Below are 16,392 nucleotides of genomic sequence, written 5' to 3'. Positions count from 1 at the left end.
CGATGATCTTAGAGGTCTTTTCCAACCTCAATGATTCTATGATTCTATAATGTATAACAACTTGTTAAACAAATGTGTAACAACCAAAACACCATCTGATAAAAAATAAAATGCCATGATATATAATTAATCATTTTAGCCAGATTGAAATCAAAGAAGCAAAACCAACCTTTAAAAAAATGGTTGGTGGTTGCAATTGCTTCTGGGCTTTGTAGAGACATTAGAACTCAATTGTCTTTTCAGGGAACTGGGGTTGTTCAGCCTGGAGAAAAGGAGGCTGAGGGGAGACCTCATCACTCTCTATCATGTGACTATCATGTGACTATCAAGTCACATCAAGATTGCAAGAGGGTGTGAAAGTTCCCTTTTTCCTGTTAATTGGGGTAACAAAACCAATATGCAAGAATGCCTCATGAAATATCAATCTAGTTCCATTGCACTCAAAGTCAATATCAGAACTTACTTTCTTTTCTATGCACCCAACTATCAATGTTTAAAACAGTACAGGTGTGTATCTTTTTGAGTCCCTGGCTGGATATTTGGCTTTTAGTAGCTACTGCTTGTAATTTTCCTGTTAATTGGGGTAACAAAACCAATATGCAAGAATGCCTCATGAAATATCAATCTAGTTCCATTGCACTCAAAGTCAATATCAGAACTTACTTTCTTTTCTATGCACCCAACTATCAATGTTTAAAACAGTACAGGTGTGTATCTTTTTGAGTCCCTGGCTGGATATTTGGCTTTTAGTAGCTACTGCTTGTAATTAAGGAGTCTTTCTATTCCAGTGAGGAAATGTGTTTCTTATAAATGTATATAATCTTCTGTCTGATGAAACTGAAATCTAGCAACAAAGTCCATTGGGTAAATTATGGAAATAATTATGATAATTCCAACTAGATGAGCATTCTGTAGTTTCTATTTTTTTACAGATAGCAAAAAGTTACTTTCCCTTTTGAGATTATCTTATTAATGTAATTATAGCCACTCCAAATGCTGTGTCTTACGTGTATCAAGGAATTTGCTTTCTCCAAGCACTTAAAAGACATCTAAGGTCTTTGATTTCTCAAAATTTTGTTTATTATTTTTTTATGAATTAGAAAAGTTTCTCTCTACTTTTGTAGATTTTAATTTCAGTAATATAATATTAAATTTCATCCCACAGTCAGCCAAATAGAAGAAAACATTGGACCTTACTTTGCAGTGCACAGTGTGAACACCTGACCCTGTAAACAGCCATAAAAGTGACAGATCACTTGAGGTCTTTATAGATATTGCACTTTTTTTCTTATATATTGTAAAGTGGTATATTATATTTTCGACAAGTTCATTGCTAACCGTCATTATTCATTGCAGCTGGAATTTTCAAGAAGTCCTAAATTACACACACAATTTTGAAATTCTCTTGTCAAATATACTTTACAGTAAATTTCCAAATATGATTGAAAGAGCTGAATGCCCACTTGATTTTTACTGAACAATTACATTTTAGGTATAAGCTGATGCTGGGAGACCTTAGAGATTAGACTAATTTTAACACACACCCGATACTAAACTCTATCTTTCTTCAAAAGGCATTCTAAAACAGAAAAACGTATTTTTTTTTCTTTCTTTCTCCTGACTTCTCTATCTTCTAATGTCAGATACAGTGATGAAAAAACATCAGAGAAATTCTTGTTGCCACGATGTAAATACATTCTGATAAAGATGCTCCTGCTCCTTTTGTTAGTCTTGTCTTTTATCCTATTTATCATATGGCTAGAAAAAGCCTTCAAAGTCATCTCACCCTTCCTATGCTCAAAACAGGGATCAGCTGTACCTAGGCCAGTACTGACAAATGTTTATTGAACTTTTTCTTCAACCTCCAATGGCAGACTTAAAGCAAGATGTTCCCACACTTCCTCCTTCTTGCCATTAAAATGTTTTTCTCAATGTCTAATCTGAAACTTCCTTGTCGCGACTGAAGCTTGTTTGTGTTCACCACAGTCATGAGAATGGATTATATCCTTCCTGCTTCACTTATTTGAGGTTATCATGTCCCCTTCAATCTTCTCCCTAGTTTGTTCCATTTTTTCCTCACAGATCGTAAAACTAGTAGATATTTGCTTTGCTCTAGATTAGCTCTAATTAGGGTTTGCTTCTTTCTTGAAGTGCAAAGCCCCAAACTGGAGACATTTTTCTAATGCCTTAGCAATCCTGAGTAAGACATAAAAATTACTTTATGTGTTTTCAAAGAGTTCTGGTTATGCATCTGAAAACTATGTTTGCCTTTTTCACAACAGCATGACATTACTGAATTGTATTCAGTATAGCAGATATAAAGTCAGCACGAAATGTCTCCTTGTGCAGGTCCAAAAACACACTCAAACAGAACCCTCTCAACCCTAAAGCAGGGAGTGACTGTGACTTGGGAGGACACAAACAACAACAGTGCTATTGGTTTCACATCCTACTTCTAAGACAAATAGCATGGAATTGCCTTACAGTGAACTGTAGCTATGATAACACTTGTGTGGCCTTTGAAGTATAAAGAGAGTGTGAGACAGGCTGCTAAATGTATAACAAGGAACCATGTAAAATAAGTTGTACACCATTCTTGAGATGAGCCATATTCCTGTAGCTACAGATGGATAATCCTGCTTTCTGTTAAGTTCACTAGCTGTTGTGCAAATTCTGATGAGCATGGTCTTCCCCTGGGAGAAAGAGAGCTCCCCATTCCTTAATTCAGGTTAAGCAAGCGACAGAGACAGAGCAGGTGGAGCAAACAGTTTAATCCTACAGGGTTGTTGGTTTTCTGGCTCCCAGCTAATGACATCCTTATCCACAGCATTATTTCTGTGCTTAAAATTAAATGGAGAACTGCTTTCCTAGATGAGGGCTAGAAAGCTCAGAATTTGTAGGATGAGCATCTAATTGCTCTTTTCAAAAAATAATTACATTCTACACACAATTTTAAAAGCTACTTGGGTTTTTTGCGCATCTGTTCATGCTGTGAAGGACTTAAAGCAAAAAAGTGAGTATGCAAACCAGAAATGTGTTTTATGCTACCTAAATGCCAAGAATCTAAAGTTAGTACCTTTATTTTCTGTCTCTTGGGGAGTTCCTAGAGAATGATTTCACATTTTTCTTAAAAACCAAGGAAGGCACTACTTACCATGGTAATAATCTAATTTTTCAGGAATATGGTTTACTATCTCACTATGTTATTAAAGTATCCTTAGATATAATGTCCAGAAATTTCAAACTGATGAAAAGGACATTGTTTAAAGAGAGACAATAAGTCTCAACCATATCACGAGACAATAAGTCTCAATCATATCACTAAAACTTCTTTAAACATCATCAGCAGAAAAGGATCTAAAGGCTCCTTCCATGAATTTGAATATTTTCTCTTGCATTCATGCATTTTTCCTTTGTATAATTAAATATGCCTTTCTACAGAGGGTGGTGAAGGCAATTCACTCTTTCTTAGTCAATCCAATGGGAAAATAACTGTGGTATGGATAGGCCATTCCTGCAGAAAATATCTATACTACAGACTATTGTGTAGCAATTTAGACATAAACCAACACATCCTTCTAATCCCTACAGACCTAGTCCTTGCATATCCCTTCCCTTGATACCTGTCGAGCCTGTTGTATTCCAGTGATGTTAGAATGGCATAATAGCCTGCCTACCTAGCACAATTTAGACTTTTTTTCTTTTTCACTTTATTCGATCCAGCTGTGGAGTTAGCTACACTGAAACAGCTCAACACATGCCTATGTAATGGCCCGCTGATGATTATGTTTATTAAAGATTAAAATAGAAAGGAGGGCATAATGAAGTCACCAACAGATTTGAAATACCATGTTGCTGCAGGTATTTCCATGCTGTTCTAAGTTGAATTGTAAAATTATTTCCCATACAGACCTATTGGTTCTATATACCTGCTGCTTGCTGACATCATCAATAATTTAGCATTGCAGATATCCAAAATAATATATCATATTTTCTTCTTATTCACGACTATGCTTGCTTTCAGACTTATGTCTATGTATTTTTCTTTTTCCCCAGGTAATGCATTCGTGGTGAGCCTGGCTTTGGCTGATCTGGTGGTGGCCTTGTATCCATACCCACTGGTGCTTTTAGCTATTTTCCACAATGGATGGACTTTGGGTGAAATGCACTGTAAAGTGAGTGGCTTTGTGATGGGTCTAAGTGTAATAGGCTCTATTTTCAACATCACAGCAATTGCAATAAACCGATATTGCTATATATGTCATAGTTTTGCCTATGACAAAGTGTACAGCTGTTGGAACACAATGCTGTACGTCTCCTTAGTCTGGGTATTAACAGTAATTGCAACTGTGCCAAATTTTTTTGTTGGCTCTTTAAAGTATGATCCACGCATCTATTCATGCACATTTGTTCAGACTGCAAGCTCCTCCTACACAATAGCTGTTGTGGTAGTTCACTTCATCGTCCCTATCACCATTGTGAGCTTCTGCTACCTTCGAATTTGGGTTTTAGTGCTTCAAGTTAGAAGACGAGTCAAGTCAGAAACAAAGCCAAGACTGAAGCCAAGTGACTTCAGAAACTTCGTTACCATGTTTGTGGTTTTTGTGATTTTTGCCTTTTGCTGGGCACCTCTAAACTTCATTGGACTGGCTGTAGCCATCGATCCTATGGAAATGGCACCAAAAGTTCCTGAATGGTTATTCATTATAAGCTACTTCATGGCCTATTTCAACAGCTGCCTTAATGCAATAATATATGGACTTCTTAACCAGAATTTTCGGAATGAATACAAACAAATTTTAGTGTCACTGTGGATGCCAAGGCTTTTCTTCCAGGACACATCCAAAGGAGGAACTGATGGTCAGCAGAGCAAGCCTTCCCCTGCTTTAAACAATAATGACCAAATGAAAACTGATACCTTGTAAATATGTAATAGTCAATGCAAGAGTCTGTCATGGAGAACTCCAAGAATATAGTTGTAATGTTCTGGCCATTCTTGCTTGCTTTTGGGGGCTTTCCATTTGGATGGCACTTTGTGACTGGAATACTGTCTTCTTGATAAAGCACATTGCTCTCAATTAATTATTTATACAAGTTGTCAATTGAAAACGCATTTCAGAATTAAAGCAGCAGGTGAGTGCAAGCTGTTTTAGTTCTGAGAGCTGAATTCTGCTCCCAGACATATGAATGAGGAATTTTTTTACTTCAGTGGGAGTTTTGTATTCTTTATACAAGGTCAGGATTCATTTCTTAGAAGATGTAGTGACAGTCCTTGTCTATGTGGGCAGCAGCTCATCAAGGCAGCGGAGTGATATTTTCCTCCCTCCTGTATCTGAACAAAGAGGGTGAAGCAGATACTCTGTTTTCCACACATAAGCCAAACCACATTTCTGTGCGTGTACTGGTGGCAGTAGTAGTATCTTTGAATCAAACTTGTAAATTTGAGAGAAGAATGTTTGTGTAAAAGCAAATATTAACATTAGAGCCTTTCCTCACAGGTTTTTCATACTTACATACACTGAGATTAGGAATACATGTATCTACTCTGTTCATCTTCTGTGGTCGATTTTATGCTAGATAACATAATACAAATGGTTGATTTCTTACACATTTACTTTACGCAATATTCTTCCTTTAGAGAGGATTATATTTTCATTGCACCCCATTTATTTACCTGAATATATACATCCAATGTAATTTGATGCACTTTAGCACACCTTACACATTTGCAACAGGCTGGAAATTATGGCATATGACCTGTGATCATCTGGAGTGGCACCTGGACACCAGGCAGGATATCCTAAATCATCTCAAATGATGCTAGACCAAAAGAAGAAGCCCTTTTGACTACAACGGTAGCTGAGATACTTGCCTCACATGTCTACATCTAATCTTGAACAAAATCCACTGTTGGTGTCTAATCTAAGCTAACCTTCAAGGTTCCCTGTAGTGGAGATATGTTTCCTTCCATCTGTTATAAACACACATCCAAGGATGAGATTAGTTGCTTTGTGGAGGTGCTGGTCTCCTTTCATTGACTTTAGAAGAAGCTTTGATTACTAGTTCAAACATCTCACTTTGGATAGCTACACTGGAATTTATCTTGCCTAATTTGGGATGTCTCCAGTGTAGGTGTTTGCACATGATTTATATTCTAAATTCCCACTGTAGTCCATGGAGTTCTAGGAAATTATTAATTTTATTTTGAAACAGGCATCTTTATTGGTCAGGGGAACTGATCAACAGAACTCACTGACTGTATCTTCATTGACTGTAACGGAGATCAGGCAGCTCATGTAGACACATTTCAGGCAAAGATAGGTAATCTCAATCCCATAATTAGTGTACCTACAGTTAATATTTTCACAGTCCATAAAATAAAAGGATGATTTTCCATTTTCTTTTCAAACTCAGCTCAAATTCAAACTGGATTTCTTCTTTTTCAGGTAACACATTGTAACAGTGACAGTACAGATCAGATTACAATCTGGGCTATACCCCATAGCATCACAGTATTTTACACAATGTGGTTTGCATTCTCTCTAAATCAGATTAGGGATCTGTGTGCAAACACACAGTCAGTGATGCTATTTTATCATTAGACCTGAAATGCACATTACTCTCAGTAGTGCTGTTCAGGGGAGAGGTAAATCCATGTCAGGTATTGAAATAGGAAAAGGAGGAATTCAGGTTGCTACCACATTCCAGTTTGGGTTTCCCGACTTGGCTATTATGAAATGTATTTCTGTAGTAATGTTAATTTGTACAGCCAATATACTGCTCCTGAAGCCATAAAGACGTATTAAAGATCACCTTTATGTTGCTATACTTATGGAAAAACATCAAAGAACCACAGCATTTAAAATGTTTTATTTGCTTGCCAAAAGTCTATGTAAAGTACAGCAAAGTAACAAATGTGATGATTCTTCTAGCTTCTTTCATGTTCTTCAGATAATTTCTGATAATCTCTGAAATTCAGTACCCTAGGACTCATAGAGTAGTAGCCTTATGAAAGCTGAAAACTTTGTGAATAGGGGTAAGAAAGAGACGGGACAAATTTAACCTGGTGGTAGATACTAAAAATATTGTAGCTAAAAGTAGCAACCATTAATAGGTAGGTTCTACTTGGAACATAATTTTGTAAGTAAGTCTGACACTGTTTTGATATGTGTTGTCTTTCCTCATGACTTCCACACCAAGGTACTGAACACAGAACTAATATACATGTATGTCTACATGTGAAACTTCCCCCAGAGTAAATAAGGAGTTTCAAGAGTCTGAGAAACTTTCAGGAAAGGATATCAAGTTTGCTTCATTGACAATCCTGCTTTTTCTGAATTCTATGAATACTCAAAATTGTGACTTGAAAGTCAAAATTTGTTGCCTGACTTGTAGATGTACTAGTATTAGAAGTAAATTGATTGACTTTGGTTTATCACTTGCTGACATGAGTCAGAATAGAGTCCAGAATTTGGATCAAATTCCCATTATTGTTTTAGCTCCATAAAAAAAATATAAACATTGTTACCACTTGCTTGGCCATAAAAGTGAGCAGCTATCATTCTGCATATTCAGGGGAAGATTTGAAATTTTTATGAAGTCATTTTAGAAATTATCTCTGCACATTAAAAATTAAAGATCACCTTTAAGAATCCTTGTGCTGGTACCTCCTCAACGATCCTAAATGAAGCTCACGCAAGTAATAGAATAGAAACATAGAATCATAGAATGGTTTGGGTTGGAACGGACCTTAAAGATCATCTAGTTCCCAACTCGCTTGCCATGGGCAGGGACACCTTCCACTAGATCAGGTTGCTCAGTGCCCCGTCCAACCTGGCCTTGAACACTTCCAGGGAGGGGGCATCCACAGCTTCTCTGGGAAACCTGTTCTAGTGCCTCACCACCCTCATAGTGAAGAATTTCTTCCTAATATCTAATCTAAATCTAGCCTCTTTCAGTTTAAAGCCATTACCCCTCATCCTATCACTACACTCCCTGATAAAGTGTCCCTCTCCAGCTTTCTTGTAGGCCCCCTTCAGGTACTGGAAGGCTGCAATAAGGTCTCCCCTGAGCCTTCTCTTCTCCAGGCTGAACAACCCCAACTCTCTCAACCTGTCCTCATTGGAGAGGTGCTCCAGCCCCCTGATCATCTTCGTGGCCCTCCTCTGGACCTGCTTGAGCAGGTCCACGTCTTTCTTACGCTGAGGGCCCCAGAGCTGAACATAGTACTTGAACAGTAATACATTGTTCAAAGAAAGAAGTGTTCAAAAATTTGATCTTTCCTCACAAATGATGGAAAATTTTTGGAACAGTGCTAAATTATTAGGTGTGGATTCTACCACCACAACATTTCCTGAATGGGGTCCTGCTCTGCACGGCGCCTGCAAGGCCAGTGGAACTATTTAGTGTGCCAGGTACTGTTACTTATTGAGTCCTGGTATACGGACAATAACTCATGTCTGTTAAAGTAAGTTTTGATACCATGTATTATTACAAAGCATTGCATTTGAGTTGACCTGGAAATCAATCAAATTCATAAAATGTATATTAATTTAGATGACTAAACGCAGCTTTTGCATGGTGAAACCTCTTTATGTAGCAATATTTTATTTTTCCATATAGTAATGTATCCATCTACCTATATCAAAAGCCTTAAATTAATTTTCTTTCTTTTACTACAATTCAAAATCCATTTTCCTTCAATTTACATTTGAAGAAAAAATTGTAAGTGCAATTTAAAATGTAACTAACCATCAAGATAGGTGATATGGTAATAACATGATTTGAAAGTATACTCAGGAAGAAAATATCAGCTCTGTATAGATTTATGCATCTTTGATAAAATTATTTCCGTTATATAAAGTATTTATACCAGCATATCGGATATAGACACTTTAAGAAAAAGGAGGAAGAAAGTCAGGTAGACCCTGTGTTCTGCACAAGGTAACTAGTGAAGGCAAAACTAGGGCCTCAGGGACAAAGTCTGTTTCCAGAAAATTTGGAGCGTTTTCAAGCATTTAATGTTATCTTGATTAAAAAGTGTTGTGTTTTCTGTTTATTAAAATAAATAAATGTATTCTAGAAATCTTCTTACAATAGAACTCCGATTAGAAAAAAGCTTACCCTTATGTAGATGGGTGAAGACCGCTTGTAAATTCTATTTCAGTAAAGAGGGAAGTGGAGGTGTGGTAAAGTCTAAATGAGACTGAAGCGATGCATTAGCCTTATCCTGTCTCTCCGTGCAAGTGAAAATTTCATTCTCAAGGAAGAATTCAAACTAAGGATTCATTCCTATTACTGTGGACTTCAGTGAGATCAGGTTTTCACACCAAATTATTGACTGAATAGAATAATTCTGTCTGACTCATTCTCAGGGGCAGAAATGCACTTCTGTCTCTCCACTTCTTCCTTTATTTAGATAAAAGATGATTACTTTTATTTCCCAATCGTATTTTTAAAGAACTGCACAAGTCTGGGAATTTCACAATGAATAAATATCTACGGAAGATTGTATATATTTCTTCATATGTATATAACACAATTTTGGTCATCTGAACAATTTCTTGCATTTAAAGACATTTACAGATTCAATGGAAAATGTGGAAGAATTTATTTTCAGTCATCTATTGATACATTGCTATTTTAACTGTATCTTGCACACCTGGTCTGTAACAATAAATCAATATTTTGCCTCAAGTTATAATGAGCATGCAAAGAGACCGCTATGGATGTCAGTTGTAGAACACATAACTGATTCCTGTTCATCCTCTTATTAGTAACACCTCGAGCTGTAGTAAGAAAAAAATGACTAAGAACATTTTTTAAATCTGTATTTACATAAATATTTTTGTGACATAAATTTTCTCTGGGGTAAGAACCACATTAAATACATTGTCAAAAAACAGATACTCTGAATTTAACAACTGGAGTTGGAGGTTGAAACCACAAAGAACGTGACCCACTGTATCTCCCGCTGGACCTGGTCACAGAGGTGGGACTGTCACATTCACTAACTGTAGAGACTGTTGTGTTCAGCCTTGAGGGCTTTAGTCCTTGGGGACAGCTGGGAAGGTCCTATGGAATACTGTTGGTGTCCACTCACAGAACAAATTAATCCCATGTCATTGTGCAGGCAAAACCCCAAATAGTTCAATGGCTGCAGAATGAAGCCTCGAAATCTCTGTATAAAGAATCATTCTTTGGGAGAATAAAGAGCTGGCCACGGTAACAGCATTTTAAAAATCATATTTTATGTCTGAAATACGTACCAACTAATCTTACTTTTCTGTAAACTTACTGAGGTTCCCTTCTACCTACCGTCATGCGACAAAATCGACTAATGCATGCCAACTGAAATTATAGGCAGTGACAAGTGAGGTCTATTGATGCCAGCTGTGTTTGTTTAATTACAAACTAATGAACAGTGAGGTTTTGTCCTTAGAAAAGAAAAAAGAACAAAAACAACAACAACAACAAGTGTGTGAAAAAAAGCCATGTGACCATAATTTTAAATTACTTCACAAAGAAACCGTGTGGCAGATGACGTTTGCATGTGTTTAGTGTGAATGTAACCATTTCACCCTGGGAAAAAAATCCAAAAGGCTTTGCAAAATTAAAAAAAAAAAAAATTATCCTGTTCCAAAGCAAAAGATACTCTACAGTAGAAACGTGCACTTTGTAATTCCTAACTTTCGGCAGTCCCCAAAGGACACTGAAGACACACACAGAATAACATGAGAGCAAAATGTGTAAGATTGCACAACGATCTCCAGACATGGAGAATATCAGTGCTTCTTATTTTGTCCACAAAACAGAGCTTACCTGATTACTGTGAACACAAAAGAAATACATGAATATGCCAGGCCCAGGAAGGACTCTGGAAATCCAAGTTTTTGCTGCAGCTGCTGGTGTCCGAGATGGTTTATGGGAGGATAAGACCACAGCTATAGCTAATAGGAATGTTCTTCTAGCAGATACTGTCACTGTCTCCTCCTTCTCATCCTCTGCTGACAGCAAATTTCCAGGGCTCTATTTTTTGGCTCTTCACTGCATTGCATTTGTACCTCTTTCTCATGCTGCTCCCTTTTTCATGTCAGGAACAACTTGGTCCAGCCTTGTTTCCCCAGCCTTAAGAACAATTTGCTTACATGGCTGAGGAGCCTTAAGCTGTCTCTACAACTGACAAAAAAAGCTTTTCCAGGAAGAACAACCTTTCTCACAGCCTGTTGCTTTCAATGTCAGTACTTTTTCTGGTTTTGAACAACTATTACCAAAAAGGAAAAAAAGCTTCACAACCATTTTTAAGAGATTTTAAAATAAAGATTACCTCTGGCTTGAAATGTTCACATCTGTGTGGTAATCAGTATATGAGTAGCTGTAAATTTTCCCTCACAGTCTCGGTAGTACTGTCAGAATCCCAGAATCATAGCTTAGATTGGGAGGGACCTCCAGACGTCATCTTGTCCAATCCCCTGTTCAAAACAGATCTAAATAGATCGGGTTGTTCAGGATCATGCTCAGTCAACTTTGAATACATCCAAGAATGGAGACTACACAATCTCTCTGGACATCCTACACCAATATTTGATTACCCTCATGGTATATTTTTTCCCCTAGTATCTATTTGGAATCTCCCATATTGCAACTTGCTCCCATTGCCTCCCATCCTATCACTACGCATCTTCAAAAAGACTCTAGCTCTATCATCCTTTGATCAGGTAGTTGTAGACAGCAGTAAGGTCTGCCCTTCAGCTTCTCCTCTCCAAGCTGAACACATCCAGCTTTCTCAGCCTTTCCTCATATGGCCTGTGCTCCAGGCCCTTGACCAGCTTGGTGGCCTCTGCTGGACTCACTCCAGTGTATCAGTATCTGTCTTGCACTGGGGAGCCCAGAACAGGACACAGTACTCCAGATGTGGTCTTAAAAGTGCTGAATAAAGTGGAAGGATCACTTCCCTTGACCTGTTGGTGACTCTTTTCCTAATGCAGCCCTCTACTGCAAGCGTCTGTTGATGGCTCATGGTCAGCTTCTTGTCCACAAGGACCCTTATGTCCTTTTCTGCAGAGCTGCTTCCTAGATGGTTGGGCCACAGCCTGTAGTGTTACATGATGTTATTCTATCCTACATGCAACACCTTGCTCTTACTGAATGTGCTGGTTTGGGCTGGGACAGAGTTAATTTTCGTCCTAGGAGCTGGTATAGTGCTGTGTTTTGGATTTAGGATGAGAATAATGTGATAACACACCGATGTTCTAGTTATTGCATACCAATATATATATTACTACCAATATAAGTATATAAGCTGGGGGAAGAAGAAGGAAGGGGGTGGGTGTTTGGAGTGATGGCGTTTGTCTTCCCAAGTAACCGTTATGCGTGATGGAGCCCTGCTTTCCTGGAGATGGCTGAACACCTGCCTGCCGATGGGAAGTAGTGAATGAATTCCTTGTTTTGCTTTGGTTGCATGCACGGCTTTTGCTTTACCTATTAAAACGTCTTGATCTCAACCCATGAGTTTTCTCACTTTTACCGTTCTGATTCTCTCCCCCACCCCACCATGGCGCGGGGGGGGAGTGAGCAAGTAGTTGTGTGGTGGGTAGTTGTCAGCTGGGGGTAAACCATGACACTGAACTTCATGATGTTTCTTGCAACCCATTTCTTCAGCCTGTCCAGGTCCCTCTGAGTAGCAGTCCTGCCCTTCAGGATATTGACTGCTTTCTCCAATTCAGTGTTGTCCACAGACTTGCTAAGGATGTACTCTGTCCCATCATCTGGGTTCTTACTGAAGACTTCAAGCAGCATTGGTCCCATTATTGACCCCTGAGGGACCCCATTAGTTACTGACCATTAGCTGGACTTTGTACTACTGATCACAGCTCTTCAGGTCCACCAGTTGAGCCAATTCTCCACCCACCTCCCTCTCCAGCCCTTATCTTACAAATTCAGTCATAACGAGATCATGGGAGATTGTGCCAAAGGCCTTGCTAAAATCAAGGTGTACAATATCCACTGCCCTCCCTTGGCTACAGCACCAGTCAGCTCATCACAGAAAGCAATGAGGATGGTCAGGCATGATTTCCACTTGGTAAACCTGTGCTGGCTGCTCTCAATCACCTTCTTGTCTTTCATGAGTTTAGAAATGACTTCTGAATGGATTTGCCCCATCACCTTCCTGGAGACTGAGGTAAGACTGACCACTGGCTAGTCCCCTGGATCCCCCTTCTTGCCCTTCTTAAAGATGGTGTGACATTTGCCTTTTTCCAGTTATGAGGAGCCTCCCCAGTTGCCATGACATTTCAAAAATTATGCAGCATGGCATCACAATGTCATTAGCGAGCTCCCCCAACACCCTTAGATGCATCCCATCTGGTCCCATGGACTTGTGTATGCACAAGAGGCTTAAGTGATCCCTAACTCTTTCTTCCTCTACTGTGGGTACTGGTTTACTCCCACACATCCTGCTAGAAGGCTCAGGGACCTGGGATGCCTGAGGACAAACCTTACCATTGAAAACTGAGACAAAAAATGCACTGAGTACCTCAGTCTTTTCCTTGTAGCTTCTCACTAGGTTCCCTGCCCCACTGACAAATGGGCCCCCACGGTTCTTACCCTTTCTTTTACTACCAATGTATTTATAGAGACCTTCCATGTTGCCCTTCACCTTGCTCCCTCATGGACTATGTACTGTGTGGAGATTATTGCACAGATTCAATTCCAATCTCTGCTCCAGAGTCTGAAGAAGCCTTTCCATTCCATTTGCAGCAGCCTGACATTGTGACTGGGAGAAGTAGGTGCTATTTTGTATTACTTCCTATAGTGAGAAAGGTTAGGTGGCACAGGATATTCTTGATGATCCAAACCGAATGCATAGCCCAGTAGGAGAGAGACTGTATTGGCAAGTCATCTAATATTCCTTGACAATGACATTTTGATGAAATGCTAGAGCATGTTGAGAAGTAAATATTTCTGTGAAGGAATCAATCAATCAAAAAGAAAAATCAGGCTTTGGGCTTTTTTCCTTTTATATTTCAGTACCAATCTAGGGACTTCTAAAAGATATTTTTTTACACTGAAAATGTTATTATCATATCCTGCACTTTTCATTACTCTCAAGCAGAACTTCACCGAAAGCCCATTTCATCAGCCTGGTTCAAGCAGTTGTGTGTCTCTTAATGTTAAAACATCCTTGTCAAAAGTTGCTTTTAGCCAGAGTAACTGCTGCAAAACTTTTTTCTATTTATTTCCTTCATCATTCATTTTGTTTAAAAGGTAAGGAACCAAAAATATTTATATGAAGTATATGCAATATATATAATTTTAAAAATACAAGATAAATTTTCCATGTTGTAATGTATTCACCAATCCCACATGCCTTAGTTTATATATGATAATTCATAAAACCAAGAGCTAGTGATCCCAACGCTTTTCAAATAGTAAGCCCTAATTCAGTTTTTAATCAACTGCAGCCTTTCTATCATGCTTTAATGGAAATCAATGCAAATTTTGTGTTCATAGGGCTAGATTCCTGCAAGGGTTAATTAGCCTTAGCCCAGCACTTCACACAATAGCACAGCAGGAAATAGGAATTTCAAGCAACATCATTACATCATTAAACATAGTGCATCAAAAGATTTTTTCCCTTTGCTCTGAAGTGGCACTAATCTTCAATTGGGTGCCATTGCAACACCGTGAAAGTCTGTTCTGCTGCTAAATTTCAAACAGACATTTAGTATTTTAGAGTATTTTATGTAATTAGCAGATATGAACTATCAAAAAGCTACCACAGTGATTGATCTGGATACTCTTGGGCCATTGGTTACAATGCCCAGCTTTCAGCTGGAAATAGAAAAAGTGAATACAATGGCTCTAATAGCCCTCTCTGGTGTATATCATAAATTGATATGGCATTCAAGTCATGTCTATTAAAGCACATTCTGCATATGGGTTTTTTCCCAGATTTGTTTGCGTGGCAAACAATTTAAAAAAAAAACCAAACACAACAGGACAATGTCCCATACATAGAGAACGTGCAAGGAACTAGGCGGCCTCAAGTACCATTTCTTTGGGGAAAAAGTATACAGATCCTGGAGTTTTATGCTACATCTCATTCTCTAGCTATTTTTCAAACAGATACATTTTCTTGTTGAACAACTTCTGCTATCATCTTAACTTTTCCTATGCAAAAAATGCTGTGCATTCAAAAATAGGCTCTTTTCCTCAGAGATCTATATATATTACCTGTATACAAAATACCATAAGATTAGTGTCACACATCCTGTCTTTGGCTGTGGCTGACTGATGAAAATTTTTCTGTCCCTGGCCTATGCCCAACGGTTTGTCACTGCTCTTCACATCCATTGCCTTAACTGTCCATGTAATTGCTTCCTAGCAGAATTCATTCAATACAATTAGGACTACAAGAGATCTACTTTAAACTGTTTAAGAGAAGGTAGATCATGTCTGATTAATTGGATTAGACAGCAGTTTCACAAGCACTTATACTGGCAGATCAAAGGTTCAGAGTCAGCGTCAGTAGCTCAGTGAAGAACGATGCAAGTGAAGCTCTACAAAGCTCTGGATACATCTGACCTCAGATGGCAGACAACATAGGAGAATCTTTCTTTGTATACAGGTAACTAATGTGGCATGAAATCACACAGGACAATCTGCTTTTAGCTTCCATTCTTCAGGAGTAAGAACTTGAAGAAGGAGAATGGGAGTTTGGAATCACAGCAGGAAGAACCAACATCCTTCCAGGTGCCTTCCAGGCAGACTGGAGTGCTTGGTCTTGGTGGCAACCTGTCCTCCAACCAGGCCCCTCTGCCTGAGGGTAGGAAGTGCAAAAGCAGATGAACACAAAATATTATTACATGCTGTTGAAACATCTTCACAATTGCCAAATGGACTGGCTCGGACTCAGCCTTGGGTAAAAGTATGAGTTCAATTTCCATTTTATTTCAAGGATTTGAGGAAAAGAAAGAAAAAAAATTGTTAATGCAAGTTTAGAAAAACTCAGCTTAGGGTGCAGCCCACAGATCTGATAGCATTTATTCTTCTCAGGAATTTCTCTGCTCTCTACTTAGAAAAGCTAGGAGGGACCAGAATATGTCTTCAGACTCTTGTTCTTCTCCTTTACTTCTGAGATATCTAACCAAGAACAAGCTCTGCTAGTAAGCAGTGGGTGGTATGTGTTTTCTGACAGAGTAAAGCTAAATCGTTCAACACTAAGTAGGTAGACTTCAGACGTCTAATAGTAACAGTTTCAAGAGACGAGTCTAGCCACAAGCTAAGGACTGAAAAGGTGATGTACTACACCAAAGTTTGAGGACTGAAATGCGCACACTTACAGTTCAGCCTGTCCACTCAAATGTCAACACAGAGGGAGAGTTCCTGCTA

At 38.6% G+C, this 16,392-nt stretch overlaps 1 protein-coding gene across 1 annotated transcript in view; it reads left to right on the top strand.

Annotated features, from left to right (window-relative positions):
- Positions 1-5,066, top strand: part of LOC103904761 (melatonin receptor type 1B) — a 40,652-nt gene extending 35,586 nt beyond the window's left edge. The window contains exon 2 of the mRNA XM_009286272.1: positions 4,057-5,066. Coding sequence (XP_009284547.1) covers positions 4,057-4,925 — 869 coding nt within the window. The 3' untranslated portion in view covers positions 4,926-5,066. The remainder of the gene's footprint in view (positions 1-4,056) is intronic.
- Positions 5,067-16,392: the final 11,326 nt, after the last annotated feature.

This window comes from Aptenodytes forsteri, unplaced genomic scaffold (assembly GCF_000699145.1).
Source record: "Aptenodytes forsteri isolate BGI_AS27 unplaced genomic scaffold, ASM69914v1 Scaffold376, whole genome shotgun sequence".
In the NCBI taxonomy this organism is placed as follows: domain Eukaryota; kingdom Metazoa; phylum Chordata; class Aves; order Sphenisciformes; family Spheniscidae; genus Aptenodytes; species Aptenodytes forsteri.
Note: the sequence above shows the minus strand (reverse complement) of the source record. Positions and strands in the feature narration are given on the sequence as shown.